Below are 18,609 nucleotides of genomic sequence, written 5' to 3'. Positions count from 1 at the left end.
TTATTTACTTACTTATTTACTTACTTATTTACTTACTTATTTACTTACTTATTTACTTACTTATTTACTTACTTATTTACTTACTTATTTACTTACTTATTTACTTACTTCCTTACTTACTTATTTACTTACCTATACCTATATACCACCTACGCATATCCCAGAAGGCAGGCGTACGGTAGTACCGTAGAACCATGCCAAGACCTCCTCCAGGCCTGGCAGGACCGTTAAGAGTTTGATAAAGAGCAAGCAACTCTTTTCATAGCGCGCCCAGGAATTTATTACCTACTTCAAATCTATAAGTCCTTTTCTTCTTTCTTCTTCTTTCTCTTCTTTTTCTTCTTTTCCTCCTTTCCCCTTATTCATCTTCATCCTCATCTTCATCCTCATCTTCATCCTCATCCCATTCTATCTACCAACTAATCAACCAATCAACCAATCATCCAACCCAGCCCCGCTCTTCCAGCCGCGACTACCCAGTACCGGTACCACTACCGGTACCTAGACCTACCTAGTGCGTCCGCAAGAAGGCCTTCAATCCGAATTTTCCCAACTGCGCACTCGCACGGGGGAGGAAAAAAGATGGTGGCGGCGCGACGGAAAGCGACGAAGAAAGAAAAAGAAAAAAAAAAAAAAAAAAAAAAAAAAAAAACCCTTTTGGAACGCGGCTACCGACCGGTATCAGGAAAGATGGAACCTACCGTACCGTCGTAAGCTTTGGGGTGAGCAAGGTCTACGGTACGGTACCGGTACCGGTAGCGGTAGCGGTAGCTGCGCGGGAAGGGAAGCTAAACAGAGCGAAGGAGGGAACGAGGTCACGTCAGCTTGCCATGGCAAGAAATACATACCGGGTACCTGTACTACCGGTACCTACGCGTGCTTGCCCGCAAGGATTTTAATCTTAAAACGAGAGCTTGTAAAGCACCTACTGCAATTATAGGTAAAGACGCTCGCTCAACGCGCGAAAGCCATTTTGAATTGTTTTACTACGTACATGGTTTTATAGTTAAAAGCTAAACGAGAAAGAAAAGCGAATAGCCATATCAATTTTCTTAAGCTTAATCTTTAAATTGAGACTAATAACTCGCAAGTACTAGGTACTAAAATAGTTGAATCACAACGAATTCCGCGAATCGAGTCTAATTGGAAGTGATTTACAAAAAAGCTCGGATATAAAGTTAAATGCAAAGTCAATTGATTCTATTCGAAGGAAGGCCGACTTTGCTTACATATAATAGTTGTCAAAATACGTTGTGATGTGTTTTTTTTTTTTTTTTTTTTTTTTTTTTTTTTTTTTTGTCGAATATAGAATGCTAGTATTTTCGGTGTTCTGACTATTTGAAATGGAGACTTGCTTGACCTGGGACAATTGCTTGTCCTGACTGTTACCGCAGGTAAAAGTCAGCGCACTGACTATTAGCCCATTCGCCAAACTCCAGGTCACATTATCACTCACCGGTTCTCACTTGTTCATCCCTCGTCTTATGCCAGCCTAGCATTATTCTTCGCCGCCGCCTCAGCCGTCAGCTTCAATCCCCTCGGGGCATCGTCCTTCGGAATATAAAGCTCCACGAATTGCAGCACATCGGCTGAATTGAATTTCTCGTCCGTGAACAAGGCCTCGACTTCGTCTTTGGTCTTGACCTGGTAGGTGCGGGCTTTGCCTTCGGGGGCACCGAAGACTTTCACGACATCTTTGTAGGACCAGGGCTGGATGTCGTTGTAATCGGCGTCCCAGCCGTGGATGAAGCGTTCGATTGTGTAGCCGTCATTACAGATTACGAAGCTGGGCAAGTACGTTCGTTAGTATGTGTTTCGACGAGGGGCGGGGGAAAGGACTGGATGAAGGGAGGGGGGGGGTCTTACATGATGGGCTTCAAGCCGAGACGGATCATGGTGCTGACTTCTTGAACAGTCAGTTGGAACGATCCGTCGCCTACGAAGAGAAGCGTTCTTCGGTCCTCGCCGGCATCCCGGGCAGCAAGCGCGCTTCCTTGGCATGCACCTACAGAGTAACCAATGCTGCCCCAGAGGACTTGACTGATGGCACTGACGCCCTGGGGGAACTTGGTCTCCCAGATCCCAAAGTTGGCGGTTCCAGTCTCCGTCACTACGATATCGTCTTCCTTTAGGAACTGACCGAGTCGTGGCCAGAACCATGCTTGGGTGATCGTGTCAGACTTATCCGTGTTCTCAGCGACCTTGTTGATCACGTTTGGCCCGGCGACAGCAGAGAGCTTGCCAACGTCGATTGTATTGATGATCTTGCGGAGAACGCCTCGCATATGCACCCCAGGGTATTGCGAATACCGCACCTGAATAAGATTGCTATGGAAGTCAATCGTGTTGAGTTGCGAGGTCTTGTATGTGAAGCCTGCGGTGTTGAAATCACTCTTGATGGCGCCAATTGTTAGAATCAGGTCCGAGGCTTCGACCCGTTCTTGGACTGCAGGTTGACTTCCGTCACCAGCATAGACGCCACCGTAACTGGGATGAGTCTCGTTGACGGCTCCTTTACCCATTGGAGTAACGAAAACAGGAAGGCCCGTCTTCTCGACCAGATCGTGGACTTCCTCGAGGACTCTGTGGCGGACTGCGCAAGCGTCAACCAGGATGATTGGGTTTTTGGCCGTCAGGAGGTACTTCAGTACGACTTCGACAACGTAGTCTTCCATTGCTGTGTCGTTCGTGGGATAGTGGAGGTCAATTGGTGTCTTGAGTCGCTCTCCCTCGATCTTCTTTTGGACGATATCTGTGGGCAGCGTAATGTAAACTGGTCGACTTTGCAACCAGCATTGTTGGAGTGTGTGATCTATGAGAGTAGCGGCCTCCTGTGGGTCGTTGAGTTTGGCCATTGCACAAGAAATGTCCTTGTTCATGTCGAAGAAAACCTGCACGATAAGTCAACAATTCGCTAAGCCACATATGGGTTTGATAGCTGGGGGTCACGGGAGAACCTGGGCCAATCTTTCATGGGAACGCTTACATTGAAGTTTCCGTTGCCCAGCGTATGGTGTAGTAGCATCCCGTCCCGTTGAGAGAGGGTGGAAGGCAAACCAACGATATGAACGATCGGTACATGCTCCGAATAAGCTCCAGCAATAGCGTTTACTGCGGATAGTTCACCAACCCCGAAGGTGGTCACTATAGCTGAGATGCCCTTGATCTGTCCAACGACTTCAGTATCCACATCTCTCATTGGAAGGGATTGGCACTTACTCGAGCATATCCATCAGCAGCGTAGCCTGACGTGAAAGGTCAGCGGAGTAGGGTATCTCGATAGCAGGGCCAGGGTAGATTCTTAGGACGTACCAGCATTGAGTTCATTGCAATTGCCAACCCATTTCAAGCCCGTCTTGGGGAGGTAATCCAGAGCGACCAAGTTGTAGTCTCCGGGGAGTCCATGGACACTCCTCACGCCCATCTGGTGGAGTCTGATGAAGAGGTACTCAGCGACATCAATTGGACTTTGGAGAGACAAAGTTCTGATGTCGGGAGGGGACTTGGTGCCCAACGGGGTCGAAGTCATTTTGCGGGTGGATGAATTGGGGAGAGAGGGAGAGTTGGAGAGTAGGAGAGTAGGAGAGATGGAGAGATGGAGAGATGGAGAAGATGGTGAAGTTGGAGAGTTGAAGAGTTTCCAGCGAGCGAGAGAGTCTGAAGCAGAGAAAGGTGATTTTAAATGAGAAACTGAGAAGGAAAGAAACGGGGAGAAGGAAGAAGGCGAAGGAACGAAACGGAGAGAAGGAAGAAGGAGAAGGAAAGAAACGGATTTCTTGAGATCGAATGTAGTAGGTAGTAAGTACCTGAGTACCGTATCTACCCGAGTACCTACTACGTCGCAGGCGTAAGTATTAGCCCTCGAGGGTAGGGAAAACAGGGGGTTTAAAGTGGAAACTAAACTTTGAAGGCACCCTCGAGGGGTAATACTTAGGCCTGTTACCGTGGTACTTGGGTCACGCCACTTTTCTGGACTCCAGGCGTGAGAGTCACGTGGTGGTTTGCATGATGCTCCATCGGGTCGCCGTGAGTTACGGTAATATAAAGGTAGAGAGAGGTAGATGTAGATATATGTGTGTGTATATGTATATGCAGATATATGGATATGGATATATATATATATATATATATATATATATATATACATATACATCCAGAGGACAATATACGTAGTCTATCCAGGGCGACGACAACAGCAACATCGATCTAGGCGAAACTCGGTCAGTGGCCGCATATCGTACTCACTTGCCTGACTAAGCAGATTAACGCATTATTATTAATCAGACCTGATGACCGGGAAGTCAATGCGTTCGGTGCCTGTTAAGTACCGGTATTAAGCTGCGGGCTCGACGGGAATACGGGGAGTTGTGGATTACGGAGTGGGGGAGCTGTGGACTACGGAGTGGAGAGTTGGGGACTACGGAGTACGGAGTAGATACAAAACAAAAGCGCAGCGACATGACACGGTCCGTTCTCTGGTCGTTCGCTGGTCGATCCCTGTAACGGTAGTTGGACGTCTTGGCCGACGGATCCCGGTGCAGGCCAGTGCAGGTCAGTGCAGGCGAGTGCAGGCCAGTCCAGGCCAGTGCAGGTCAGTACAGGCCAGCCCAACCCAGTCCAGGCCAGCCCAGCCCAGTCCAGGCCAGTACAGGCCAGTACAGGCCAGCCCAACCCAGTCCAGGCCAGCCCAGCCCAGTCCAGCCCAGTGCAATCCAGTCCCGTCCAGCCCAGTCCATTCTAGGTAGCCCTCCCCTCCCCACCCCGTCCCGCCAGCCCCAATCCAGTCAGCCTCCAACCCCCAACCCCCAACCCCCAACCCCCAAACCCTCAAACCCCCCCAGTCCCGCCAGCAACGGGAACTCGCTCGCACTTCACCAAACTCCTTTAATCAACAACAACCGCCCCAAACTCCATATTGCCACTGCGAATTGTTGCTTGACCCGACCCACCCACCCACCGACCGACCCGACCGACTGACCGACCAACCAACCGACCCGACTACACCGACCCGCACCCGTCTGCCCTGCCAAACCAACCCCCCCCCCGACCCAAACTCCGCGACGCCTAGCGACATCCAGTCGAAGAAGGACAAGAAGGTTCAGAACAAAAAATAGAATCGGAAAAAAACAACAACAAACCTAAAAACCCCAAAATACCCAAAAACAAAACAAAAACAAAACCAAAACCAAAAAGAAAAACATAAAAAAAACATAAAAAAGCACGAACCCTCTTCGACTCGCCGCCGCCTCCCACCCACAACCCAGCTCCACGAACACGCAAGGGCCAAGCCATTCGCATCAGAAAGTATCAATCAGATTACCTATCCCCCATCTCGCTTTGATAGGGCGGGCCCACCACGACTCGAAGATGCGCGGGTACTGGCCACGATGACCAGATCAGACCGATCCAATTCAGAAGCCTACCAACCCTCTCCACGACTGACTGCGGTATTATCTGACGATATCTTGCACCACGACATCCCCCAGCTGAGCAGCTCCTCCGGTCTCCTTGCGCCTCTCTACGGCGGCTCGAGAGGCTCTCCATATCCAACCCTCGATTCGACGAGACCGAGAGCCCGGTCCGCTGCTGGAGATCCGGTGAACTCGCCGTCGGGCGCATCCTTCTCTTCCGCGAAGTCATACCGACCGTCGCCGCGGTCGGGACCGGGTGTCCAGATGTACAATCCAGCGCAAAGACAGGATGTCTCGAGACAATATGTTCCTCCGCCGCCGCCTCTGATGTCTCCGCCGGCCCAACAGCATATGATGTCGATTCCTCCACCTCCACCCCCTCTGCGCAGTGTCCCGTCCCAGAACCACCACCCGGGCGTCGTCATCCCTCCGCCACCGGGACCGCCCCCGGTGTCGAGTTGGCAGGGAGGCTGGAATCGTTCCTACGATGCGAGAGGCTTTCCCCTCCCTCCCCCCAATCCTCCTGCGAACAGTCAAAGTCAACATCAAGCGTATAATTCGGGTCAGAACTATGTCTCCCATCAGCCTCCGCCTTTATCCATACCTCCTCCCCCGAGTAACGAGCCTCAGATGTCAGCAACCTATATACCCCACGGGGATTCCTTTGGACCTGGGGTGGGAATACCTGGCTTTGGGAGAACACAAGAATCGAGCTTCAACAGGGGCGATAGTCCTGATTTCTCTGCCGTCTCAGATGCTAGCTATAGGTCCAGCTCGAGAAATACCGCCGAGACGGGTCTATCTACACCCATGGATGATGGCGGAAGTTTTTATCAAGATCGAGATCGCACGTACCCGTCCCAGACACAGATGAACCGTTTTAACAATATCCACATGCCGGAATATAACCCCTCCGGAACCATCCCACTTCTCAATGCACGGCAGACCAGCAGAGGCCCTCACCAACAAGCAGGTTCTAGCAACGCGAACACCCCTATATCTCCTGTAGACGCTGGTTCGCAATGGCCTCTCGATCGAGTTCTCCTTTGGTTAGTACAGAACTCATTTTCAAGTGACTGGCAACAAACTTTCGCCGCCCTGAACATTTCTGGTTCTGTCTTTCTGGAATTGGGCAGTGGCCACGGCGGGAGAGGGAATTTTGGTATGATGCATCAGCAAGTCTACCCTCGCCTTGCAAAGGAGTGTTCCAACAGCGGCACTGGCTGGGATCAGGCGCGGGAGCGTGAAGAAGGCAAGAGGATGCGTCACCTGATCAAGCGCATTGTCACTGGGAGATCACTGGATTCGAAGTCATCTCATGTTCGGCGAGAGTCTTCAAATGGCACCACTCCAAGTGCCGGCACGGAGGGCACGTTAGAAGGCTCTCCCAACCTCAGCCGTGAGGCCCACATTTCGACCCCGAGCACAGCGAATGGGGACGACAGCCCCAGAAAGTCTCTGTTCAAGTCACCAGGGCCAGGTTTTTCCAACAGGCGATTCTCCACCCGGGGGATAACGATGCCAGTCATCAACACACAAGACCCGGATATATACAACGCCCTAAACCGGACAAGTCATAGGAACGCTTTCCGCCACATCGACGGTGACGGTAGCCGGCGTCACAGTCCCAGTGCGAGCAGCGAGACAGGCGAGGGCCCCCTTAGAGGCGCGGCCCTTCGTCTGGAAGGTAGCCCGCAAAGCATCAGTCCTGGTGGAGCTTTCACGAACATGCAAATGACCGGCGTGGGAGGCCTCTTGGTGTCGCCCGATACTAGGAACTTTGGGCATCGTGCCAGTAACAGCACCGACTCGATTTCTTCCAATGCAGCGATCTATGGCTCTGGAGTTCCTCCGGGCGCCAGCCAAATACTCCGTGGGGGGATGGGAGGGGTTGTAGGGGAGTCAAATCTGGTTCGCAATCAAGACGGTCGTCGCCACGGTGTTGATGGTCCGCGACCACCGCCCTCTGATGCTGGAGACAGATCCGGCACCTCCGAGCCCCCAACGTCCGCAAAAGAACCAAAGGGATTCCTCAAACATTTCCGAAAGAAGAGAAAAGAGGATGGAGCTGGCCCGTCTCCCGAAGAACAATATCTTGAGTCTCCAACTAGTCCCTGTCTAAATTTCCGGCCAGGTCCTTTCATAGGAAATGGAAAAAACTCTAGCGAGACCTCGCTCGACCGGCCGTCTTCAACATTCTCGGCCTCTGAATATGACAAATTTGCACACACTACTCGGCATCGTGGCGCCCGGAATGTGCCAGGGAGGAATTTTGTTTTGGCGACTTTGAATGGAACAGACTACCGGCTCTGTGATGTCACAGATGTAGATTCTGCTGGCGAACTTCGTAGCGTGCTTTGTTCGACGATGGGTATAGCAGATATGGACCTGGTGCAGGTTTTCCTGACGGAGCTTGGCAGAGTCGAACATGATGACGCGCTGGACGACCATAAGCTCCTATTGCATAGAAGAACCAAGGCTGATCAGACGGGGAGTTTGAAATTATACATTCGAGCACCAGCCAACTCGACGACGGCACTTCCTGCGGCGCAGCCATCGAGCTTCAGAGCCAGCTTTGGCAGCAGACTTGGCTTTTCGCCTGGATTGCTGCCTTCGGCTTCTTTGGATGAAGAAGCCTATGCAACGCTCACTGGGAGAAGGCGGTCATGCTCTTCTCCTCCAAGCTCTCGACAAAACACCGTCAAAGAAACAACCACCCAAGCCCAATCTGATCCTCTCCGCGATCGTCTGCTGAAATTCCGTAATTCTCAAGTTGAAGGTGGCGAAAGTCAGCTATCTGAAGCCGATAGAGCAGCTTTCATGGAAATGGCTATGAAAGAATACAAGGCCGTGATGGAACGAAGACAAAATGAGTACACAGCTAGAAAGAAGGCAAGCAGGGAAACCCCCCCTGCTGACAATTCGGTCGGAATCGTGGGTCGCAATGTTGATTTTGATCAGCCTCGACACTCCCCTTTCGAAGATAAGAAGCTGGACAGCCTCCTGCCTCAAAGGAAGCCTCCCCCTCCACCTGCCGAGTCAGCAACCTTGATCAAAGCGAATTCGCTCAGCAAGAGGTCGGGGCAGCAAGCACGTTTGTCGGTCACGAGCATCGACAGCGAGGGCAGACGTATGTCGTGTGCTGATCAGCAATTTCTTCCTCAGCTTGAAGAGATGTCGGAATACGACAAACGAACACACGTACCTGCACCAACCCAAGTTAGCAGTGGCATAGCATCTGCGCTCGTCGGCATGGGAAGCCGGCTTGGAGGAGTCGGTCACCCTAGTCCCAATATCGCTCACTCCCTAATGGGGGGCAAGAGAACACCGCCGAGAGGGAATGATCAAACTGAGCGGGGCCGAAGTGCCATGTCTTCAGTCGATTTCAACTCCCGTAACAGCAGCCCCCGATCTCTGAGTGGGACGCCCGGCAGTACAACTTGGGGAAGAGGCGATACATCTTTCACGGTCCCGGACTATGGTCAAGAGGGTGGCGTCCGTGCTACGCGCGACCGGTCTCTATCCGTCAAGATACCCGATAACACTGATGACAACAAACTTCGGGTGGAGGGTACGAAGCGACTCCCATCTCCTAACCTGAGTCCAAGTAGTGCTCATGGAATGCCCGGAATGGGAACGCCAGGAACTAGAAGGTCGTATGGGCCGAATCTGGACTTCACAGAGTCTAGCGTTGATTTCAAGGATTTGCCTCAGCAGAACCCCCAGACCGACTCCGATGATGATTCCGATGATGGCCTGTTCGCAGTGCCGCTTGCAAATCGAAAGCCAGCGAAGAAGTCAAGCATGCGAAGGCCTGCAGCAGGGGGAGACAAGGACAGCGAAACGGATGGTATTGCGAAGAGACCTAACTTGAGAGTCAGGACCTCGAGGTCAAAGAAAGGTCTATCGGTCACCTTTACATCGCCTCAGGATGGCAACAGCGCTGCAAGCAACTCTAGAACGTCCGACTTTGAGGATGAGACGCCGCGAAGTTCAGGGAAGCGACCTCAGCGACGCAATCCCGGCTCTGCGAACTCCGAGGGTGGCTGGTCCGCCGAATCTTCAGACTACATGAGTGCACAATTAATCCGGCGTGACTCGTTTGCACGAGAAGACGTTTGGGCCAGCAGACCTCCCGCAGAAGCACTTATCGACCATCTCGATGCCTTCTTTCCCAACCTCGATCTGGACCAACCTGTGTTAGAGGAGACTGCTGGTCCCTCGCCACCGGTCTCACCAGTGGCCGAGCACGAGAATACGACACAACTTGCGGCCTCACAGGCTGGCATGAATGTGACCGAAAGCCCGTCACCGAACACTGTTCGCTCAAGTATTTACAGCGATGGCGATACTCTCGGCTCTGATGAATCTACTCTGAAGGCATTAGAACGAGAGAGACCCGGCTCCATGCCAAGCATCGCTCAGCGAAATATCCGTCTCTCCGGTGGTCTGGGCCGCATGAAGTCAATCCGTGAAGTTGCCCGGGGAGCACATGAAGCAAACAAGCGCTTCACAGCACCAATAGCTCAAGGCGGCTCATCTAGCACAATCCTTCGGCGGAAGAGTACCAAAATGTTTGGCGCCAACATTGTCCAGATCAAACCAAAGCGCGGGAGTATGCTTCTACCTCGGATTCCTCAAGACACAATACCAAAACGACAAGCGACCTTCAGATGGTTCAAGGGTCAGCTGATTGGAAAAGGTACATATGGTCGCGTCTATTTGGGAATGAACGCCACGACTGGAGAGTTCCTCGCTGTCAAACAAGTCGAAGTAAGCGCAGCAGCTGCCGGGAAAGCGGGAAACGACAAGGAAAAAATAAGAGAAATGGTCGCCGCTCTTGACCAGGAGATTGACACAATGCAGCATCTCGACCACGTCAACATCGTCCAATACCTTGGCTGTGAGCGGAAGGAAATGTCGATCAGCATTTTCTTGGAATACATCTCCGGTGGTAGTGTTGGAAGCTGCCTACGCAAGCATGGCAAGTTTGAGGAGACCGTGGTCAGCTCCCTCACCCGGCAGACCCTCTCTGGTCTTGCATATCTTCATCGAGAAGGTATCCTACATCGAGATTTGAAGGCCGACAACATCTTGCTCGATCTCGATGGGACTTGTAAGATTTCCGACTTTGGCATCTCGAAGAAAACCGACAACATCTATGGTAATGACGCATCGAACAATATGCAAGGATCTGTTTTCTGGATGGCCCCCGAAGTTGTCCGCTCCCAGGGCCAAGGATACTCGGCCAAGGTTGATATTTGGTCGCTTGGGTGCGTTGTTCTCGAAATGTTCGCAGGACGAAGACCTTGGAGCAAAGAGGAAACCGTGGGGGCTATCTACAAGCTTGGTAGCTTGAACGAGGCACCGCCTGTTCCTGACGACGTGTCGATGAACATCAGTCCCGTCGCCATAGCCTTCATGGCCGACTGCTTTACTATGTGAGTAATCCTGATATCTTGCCATACCTTTCTGCAATTTGTCCTGACTGATAAAATAGCGATCCTTCTGAGCGTCCAACTGCCGATACCCTGCTTTCTGGACACCCCTTCTGTGAGCTGGACTTGAACTATAATTTTCTCGATACCGACTTGTATGCCAAGATTCGCTGTGCATTTTAAGACTAGGTGTTACTTGCGGGCGATGAGCGATGGGCCATCTACAAGGCGCCGAGCTGATTTTATGATATCACGAAACTGGGCTGCAACTACATCGATAGTGCAGATTTTCCTTCGTACCTCTCTGTCTCCTTCGGAAAATAGCGCAGGCGTGTCTTGGAGCAGGACTTGATGGTCTATGTATGGTCTGTATGTGTATATATATATATATATGTGTGTGTGTGTGTGTATGTCAATAATGATTCCCGGAATTTCCCTTTGCCTCTTCTCATTTAGATGTTAGACTGATTTGTGGAATGGTGATGAAAGGCAATTGACGGGTAGATTGTTGTGATTTAATTGGCTAGCCAAAATCCTCTCCCAGCCTTGGTCGCGTAAAAAAAAAAAAAAAAAGCTCGACCGACAAGCTACAACTACCTAACTACCTCTTCCTGCTTACCCGAAGATCAAGACTCTATCCACGTTATTAGACAACGACACCGCTGCTCTGCTCTGCTCGACTCACACGCAAATATGGCACCCTATGACAGCGATTCCTCTGGGGGCGAGGATAATTCTGATTACACCGAGACGAACGTGCTGCTTGGCTACGCCTCGAAAGAAGCCTCGGACGATACGATCAGTTACCTTGGAGGAAGACCAGTATGTTCGCATCCGAACCATAATATGTCGCATTCCCTCTTACAACCTCTCCCTCTCCCATCACTAGATTGAAGCGAGGAGTTGAGTTCGAGCGCTATCACTGTCACTGTCACTGTCACTGTCACTGTTACTGATTCTAACAAAGTCCTGGCTCGACCCCGCTACCCCGCCTTCAGCAACGCTCGCGAAGTGCAAAGTCTGCAACGACCTCATGGTTCTTCTGTTACAACTAAATGGCGATCTCCCCGAACACTTCCCGGGCCACGAGAGACGACTATATGTGTTGACGTGTCGGAGGAAGACGTGCCGGCGCCAGGAGGGCAGCGTCAGGGCATTGAGGGGTGTGAGGATCGCCGAGGTCAAGAAGGAGACGAAGCCTGCCCCGGAGGCAGAAGCGCCAGCGAAACCTGCGATTGACCTGGGACAGACCTTATTTGGTGCCAATCCATTCTCGAGTACGGGATCGGGCTCGGCGAATCCATTTTCGACTGCTGGCTCTGCACATGCGGGCAATCCTTTCTCTACATCCTCTTCGATGAGCAGTACTGCGAACCCGTTTACAGCAGTAGGAGCACCAACATCCGAACTCGCCGCCAAACCCCCTCAAGCACCCTCGTCACCAGCGACCGACCTCCCCAAGACCTTCGCTTCCGCACTCAAACTCAATAACGATACACCTCAGTACGGACCCCCTTCGCCACCCGAACCATGGCCTCCGGAATCCGAGCTCCCAGCCGCATACCCGCTCTACTACCTCGCAGACGCTGATTACGAGACCCTAGATAAACCAGAGGACTTACCGATCCCTACGCAGACGATGGAGATCGACGATGGCGGAGGATCTGGCAACCAGAAGGAAGATAAGGATGTCTACGAAAGCACGATCGATAAGACCTTCCAAACATTTGCGGATAGGCTCGCGCAGAACCCCGAGCAAGTCATTCGTTACGAATTCAAGGGTCAGCCATTGCTGTACTCGAAACAAGATGCTGTTGGGAAGCTACTCAATGGCGGCAAGGAGAACGGGAAAGTGACGACGGCGTCGAGTAATGGCAATCGCATGCCGAGATGTGGCAACTGTAGCGCGGGGAGGGTGTTCGAGGTGCAGCTTACGCCGCATGCCATCATGGAACTTGAGAGCGAGGAGATGAGTATTGACGGAATGGAGTGGGGGACGATTATTGTTGGGGTTTGCGAGAGGGATTGTCAGCAGAAGCTGGTGAGCACCGGGGTTGGATATGTGGAGGAGTGGGTGGGGGTGCAGTGGGAGGAGCTTAGATGAGAGCAGATAGAAAGAAAGCTACACTGTGCAATGTCAATAATGAAATAAGTGTCGTGATATGCGTATCTTACGCGAAATTCGAGCCTGGCGTGGCCAGAAACGATCCCAAGCCAAAGAGCAACCCATGGAAGGTGTCGAGCAATTGTATCTTCCAACATGCAGGAGTGACAACTGGCTTTGCTTGAGCTTTCTGAATGCTTCAAATATATCGTTAAAAGCAAGAGGGGGGGGATCTCTGAAAGCTCAAAAGCCCATGCCGAAAACCACACAGCCTCGCCAAAGCCTCGCCTCGGCATAAAATCACCACCTCGTCCAGCAGCTATTCGTTCTCCCCCCTTCACAAACATACCTCCACGGTCCGAACAAAAACCAGAATCCCCCCCCCCCCAAAAAAACCGAAAAAAAAAGAAAAGAAAAAAGGAGAGGAATGGCAACCAAAACCCTACTCCCACGCCTACGGCCTCTCACCCGCCTCCCCCTCAAACCCAAACCCAGCCCTCGACCCTCCTCCCCCTACCACTCCTACGACCACCCCCCCCCACCAGGCCCCTTCGCGGACGCCGAGAGCGCCATCCTCGCCGCCGCCCTCCCACACGTCCCCTCCTCGGGCTTCACGCTCACGACGCTCGCCCGCGGCGCCACGGACGCCGGCTACATCGAGGCCTCGACGAACCTGTTTCCCCACGGCGCCTTCAGCCTCGTGCATTACTACCTGTTTCGCCAGAGGGTAGGGCTCAAGGAGAGGGCGGGCGCGAAGGCCGTTCTAGCACGAGGCGAGGGCGAGGGCGAGGGCGGTGCGGGTGCGGGTGCGGGTGCGGGTGCGGGTGTGGGCAGGAAAGTCAAGGAGTTGACGTGGGAGCGCTTGATGGCGAACCGGGAGGTGGTGCATCGCTGGCAGGAGGTAACGTTTTTCTTCCTTCTTCTTCCCCTTCTTCTTCTACTCCTCCTACCCATCCTACCCATTCTACTCCCCCTACGTGCCGCCATTCTCGCGGCCCTGTCTGATTTGACTCCTGCTTCTTTCTTCACACGTGGGATTGCGTTCAAGCCCCGGGGGAGGGGGAAAAGGAAATCTCTCATTTACTCATTTATTGACGTGCGGAGTGAGTACCACGCAGGCCCTGGCTCTGATGGCCCAGCCCTCCAACCTGCCGACTGCCCTCCACGAGCTCTCGTCCCTCTCTGACGAGATCTGGTTCCTGGCCGGCGACCCATCCGTCGATTCGAGCTGGTACACCAAGCGGGCCTCCCTGTCAACGATATACGCCGCGACGGAATTGTTCATGACGAGGGACAAGTCGGCGGAGTATGCTGAGACGAGAGAGTTTCTGGAGAGGAGGTTCAAAGACTCACAGGCATTAGGGGGTGCGCTGGGCAGTGTAGGGCAGTGGGTGGGATTCACGGCCCGCGCAGGCTTGAACGTGTTGAGAAGTAAGGGTGTCAGGGTATAAGGCGAGACGGAGATGTTGCCTTACAAGTTAGGCTTCATGACTGTAGTATTACATCTTGAAGAGTGTACAGAGGATGTTCGTAAGAAGTGACTCTACCGAGAGCATCCCACCGTTCCCAGAGCGCGTAAGCCAAAATCAGAACGCCTCCAGACGCCCACTACTGTCTACATCATTCACACACGGACCTCAATCCCCAGCTTCTCCATCGCGCTGACGCTGAATCATCTCATCAATCTGCTTTTGGTTGAGTCGAGGATCCAATAACTTGGTAATTCGCACGTCGTCAGCCTTCCCGATACCAGCACCCAATGCCTTGGGGGTAATCAGGATGAATTGTCGTCCAACTGCTTTGCGAGCAGCGCTGATCTGATTGAAGTTAGTACCTCTTGTGGGTCAAGAGGGCAGTGTACATACGATCATCTTGGTGCTAACATCTCGGTTAACATCATCCATGAAAACATCGAATTCGTCCAGGCATCGTAGCGGAGCACCCATTGCCTCCCAAAGAGAGAGAAGCAGACAAATGGACGAGAAGGATTTTTCGCCGCCAGAAAGGGTCTTGGTCTGACGACCTTTGCCACTTCTCGATGTCTCGTCCGGCTCTACGTGGACGTCGAGGAGTTTGGCCTTGTGGTCAATAGTAAGTTTTCCACGGAAAGCTCGCTCGCTGAGGAGATAGCTGAAGCTGATTCGGGATCTGGCGGAGATATGTCTCTGAAATTTCCTGAACTGTTCCATTCTGTCAACGAACGACTGCTTGAGGAGTGACAAGAGCTCTTCAAGGCCCTTTCTCTGTCTTTTTGCATTGCGGAAGATGTTCAATGCTTCAATGGCTGCTTCGTGGATCTCCTGATCAGTACCGCCTTGCGCTCTCTCGTAAGCCGACAACTGTGAATGGAGGCTCTCGCAACGTTTCTCGAGAGCCTTCGTAGTGTCGCCTGGACCGAGTTGCACCCGCGGGCCATATTTCTCGGCTTGCACCACGAAGTCTTCGGCAATAGACTTGGCCTGCGCGGTACGCTCATCTTCAATCTGTATCTTTTTGTATTCTAGATCTTCAAGGCTCTCCACCGCGAGGTTCTTTGCAGAGAGACAATGGTTTCGAACCTTTTCGGTCCTGTTCACTTTGTCCCGGGCTTTTAATATCTGCGCTTCCAATTCCACCACTCGGGCCCTGGAAGCATCTAAGGCTCGTTTTTTTTCAGTCGAGAGACTATTCTGATGCTGCTTTTCGAGACTTGCGCCACCGTAAGCATCCTCACAAATTGCCTTTTGTTTCTCCGCGCTCTCCAATTCTTGCTTGAGGGAATCGAGTTGTCCATCATCCCCGCCCAGGTTCTGAAGGTCGCCCTCGATGTCCTCAACCTTTGCTTCTGCCTTTTGACAGGCGATCTTAAGCGTCTTATTTTCTTTTATGTGTTGCTGAATTGCGGCCTTGCATCGGCCAGCCTCTTGTCTGGCTCTTTCGTATTCATCAGCGAGTGTTTTCTTCTGACGCTCGAGGTGGTCCACGATCTCCCTCTGGTTGTTTATCTGGCTTGCACGATCGGTTCTCATTTTCGGCCGACCCTTTGGAGGGTGGATTGGGGCAAGCTCTCTTGAATTCCGTGGACCAAATGAGAGCTGATGACCGAAACCACGTTTACTATCATGCATGGCAAAGCACTGCCTCACGTTTCTCGGTCTTGGGCCATCATACATGACGCTTATGGCTTGAGACCGACTTTCAATCAATATGGTCTGTTCGATCGCATATCCGATGATCAGTTGCCGCTTGACAAGCTCGTTGTCAATACTCATTACCCGGTAGATCGTATCATACTAGAATTTTGAAAATGTTAATAACAACACACAAAGGGTGCCGGTTCTAATAACCGGCGATGTCTTGATCAGGAGGAATTATGGGACATGAGGCAGCGTACCTGGGGATCTGGCTCATTGCCTGAGAGGTCTAGAGGAGGGCCATTCACTATTGATACTGGGCACCATCCCATCTTGTTCTTCCTCTGTGAGGAATAGGTTAGTGATCATTTGGCACCAAGGAACCTACTGCGTGGGGCTAATTCACTTACAAGTATGTCTGACAATCTCAACTGATCAGGCTTACTTGTCACGACGAACCCGGATAAAGCAGCGCCCATTTTTGATTCTATGGCATTGGACCATTTAGGCTGCAAAAGTTTGATGTGCAGTCCCACAGGACCTACGGGCTTCTCTCGGAACCCGCGATCATTTTGGATGATCTGCAACACTCCGGCCATGGCTCTTTCGAAGCCTGCCAGCTGATCCCCTTGGTTCGAATCCAAATGGGTTAACTTGGTTTTTGCATTATTGAACTCCTCGGTCCTCTGTTGCAAAGGAGTTTCCAGATTCCTGGCTGTGGCACTTGCACTGCGTAAGTTTTCCTCCAATTGCGGGCGCGCTTCTTCGCTCCGGAGAAATTCTGCTTTGGCATTTTCGAGAGTCTCCTTGGCTTCGGCAAGATCTTGAACCTTCTGAGCGTGTACACCACCATTAGCATCTTCCAAACGCTTCTCTTCCGCCTTGATCGCATCCTGGACAGCTTTGACGCTTTTAAGTGCCGACTTCAAATCGTCGCTGATAATCTTGTGCTGAGTGTGAATCGCAGCTACATCCTTCGTCGCCGTTTCATGGACACTTCGGGCCTTCTCCTCCTCCTCCTTCAGGGCAGGTAGTTCGTCTTGCAATTGTGTACAAGCGTCTTTATGACGGGTCAAAAGATCTTCTGCCTTTTGGAAGTTCTCGTCCTTCTCAGTTACCCTAGCCTCGGCGTCATTGATTTGTTGTTGATGGTCTGCAAGTTTCTGGTCGATTTCAGCAAGTTTGACTTCCTGATCACGTACTTGTGACCACGCATGTTTTCCCCCAAGTCGTCTCAGCTCCGATTTCATTTCATTACGCTCATTGACGGCCTTGTGCTTAGCCTGCGCATCGTCTAACTTCTTCTTGAGGAGCTTGATGTCGTCTATCGAATCCTGAAGTCTTGTATCAATTTGCTCACAAGTGTCCAGTACAATCTTATAGTCATTATTCAAGGCCTCGAGTTGCACACCTTCAACAAAAAACTTGTACTTCTGAGCTGGTGTCGAAGCGGTGATGAAGGACTTGGCAGCGTCTTGTGTCAGAACATTCATTGGATTGTCTACCTGTAGCTGGTAGTACTCGACGAGATCATCAACGTCGCCCTTCTTGGAGGATATGATTCGCCCTGCATGATTCTTGAGCTTGAACCCACTGCTCCCAGTCTTTGAAAAATGGCGCTCGATGATGATTGATTTTCCGTAGATATCTGGCTGGTAGGCGTCATTGCCTTCATTCTTCAGTCTGATTTCTAATTTGGCGGATTCCGTGCCCTCTTTGATGAGGCTCTTGAGGCTGGCACCACGATTTGTGGCAGCTGCTTTACCGCCTAAACAGAGTGTGATGGCAGTAAGGACGGCGCTTTTCCCACTACCGTTCATACCAACAACAAAATTAATGAGTGGTCCCAACTTGCAGTTCAGTCTCGTGTGACACATAAAATTGTAGCAGGTGATCTCTTCAATGATAGCGTTTTCGCTGGCCCGGTTCTCGCCCACCCGTCGATTTTTTGCCAAGATCCTCTTCTCTGCAATCGCATCGTCCAGGTCGGGGTTTGCAAGATGTCTCCAGTCTGCGTCGCGTATAGACTCGTATTGTGTAGTTGGTGGCGCCTCTTGTCCATTGTCCTCGATGGCATCGGGAAGTTCCTCGTCCGACTCGCTCTCTGAAGATGGCGAAGCACTTTGCTGTCGGGACTCCGATGCACTGTGGGCAGATGATAGCCGCGCTCTCTTGTTTAGCTGAAATGGATCAGTAAGGATGAACAGACAGTCAGTGAATGCCTATTGCGAACACTTACACTGCCGGTTCGTAATGCGGAACTGGCGCTTTCCACTGTGGTTGCCTCCTCGTCTTCATCGTATCTGACGCGCTTCTGAGGTGCCATATTGGCGTTCGGTGTCGAGGATGTCCGTAGCAATAAGAAGATGTTGTCGTTGCCTCGCAAGGACTCTCTATTCGTGAAGGTACAGTCAGGTAGCGGCGACCAACGCGACTGACCGCGCTAAATTTAAGCTTTTGACGCGAAACCCACCACCTTGACTTTCTGCAAAGAAGAGACGGAATAATGGCACGTATCTTCGCCTCATCAAAACAAATATGCT

The 18,609-nt window shown here is 51.8% G+C and overlaps 5 protein-coding genes across 5 annotated transcripts; 3 read left to right on the top strand and 2 right to left on the bottom strand.

Annotated features, from left to right (window-relative positions):
• Nucleotides 1-1,401: 1,401 nt before the first annotated feature.
• L3040_003707 (uncharacterized protein) lies at nt 1,402-3,529 on the bottom strand (the record flags this gene model as incomplete). The annotated part of the gene is made up of 7 exons (XM_007294680.2): nt 1,402-1,409; nt 1,457-1,481; nt 1,573-1,786; nt 1,867-2,891; nt 2,987-3,166; nt 3,220-3,245; nt 3,313-3,529. 7 exons carry the CDS (start codon nt 3,527-3,529, stop codon nt 1,402-1,404), a joined length of 1,695 nt encoding a protein of 564 aa, XP_007294742.2.
• Nucleotides 3,530-5,387: 1,858 nt separating this feature from the next.
• Nucleotides 5,388-11,032, top strand: L3040_003706 (uncharacterized protein; the record flags this gene model as incomplete). Its single annotated transcript, XM_007294681.2, has 2 exons — nt 5,388-10,852; nt 10,912-11,032. The coding sequence occupies 2 exons, from the start codon at nt 5,388-5,390 to the stop codon at nt 11,030-11,032; spliced, it is 5,586 nt and encodes a 1,861-aa protein (XP_007294743.2).
• A 510-nt stretch (nt 11,033-11,542) lies between these two features.
• On the top strand, nt 11,543-12,953 carry L3040_003705 (uncharacterized protein; the record flags this gene model as incomplete). The annotated part of the gene is made up of 2 exons (XM_007294682.2): nt 11,543-11,671; nt 11,817-12,953. The coding sequence occupies 2 exons, from the start codon at nt 11,543-11,545 to the stop codon at nt 12,951-12,953; spliced, it is 1,266 nt and encodes a 421-aa protein (XP_007294744.2).
• A 427-nt stretch (nt 12,954-13,380) lies between these two features.
• Nucleotides 13,381-14,404, top strand: L3040_003704 (uncharacterized protein; the record flags this gene model as incomplete). The annotated part of the gene is made up of 2 exons (XM_066156512.1): nt 13,381-13,854; nt 14,072-14,404. The coding sequence occupies 2 exons, from the start codon at nt 13,381-13,383 to the stop codon at nt 14,402-14,404; spliced, it is 807 nt and encodes a 268-aa protein (XP_066012094.1).
• Nucleotides 14,405-14,590: 186 nt separating this feature from the next.
• Nucleotides 14,591-18,392, bottom strand: L3040_003703 (uncharacterized protein; the record flags this gene model as incomplete). The annotated part of the gene is made up of 5 exons (XM_007294684.1): nt 14,591-14,770; nt 14,819-16,225; nt 16,327-16,410; nt 16,477-18,246; nt 18,306-18,392. The coding sequence occupies 5 exons, from the start codon at nt 18,390-18,392 to the stop codon at nt 14,591-14,593; spliced, it is 3,528 nt and encodes a 1,175-aa protein (XP_007294746.1).
• Nucleotides 18,393-18,609: the final 217 nt, after the last annotated feature.

The sequence above is a fragment of the Drepanopeziza brunnea genome (assembly GCF_022702325.1).
Source record: "Drepanopeziza brunnea f. sp. 'multigermtubi' strain 214-2 chromosome Unknown ctg5, whole genome shotgun sequence".
Classification (NCBI taxonomy): domain Eukaryota; kingdom Fungi; phylum Ascomycota; class Leotiomycetes; order Helotiales; family Drepanopezizaceae; genus Drepanopeziza; species Drepanopeziza brunnea.
The sequence above is the reverse complement of the archived record's forward strand: the minus strand, read 5'-3'. Positions and strand labels throughout refer to the sequence as shown.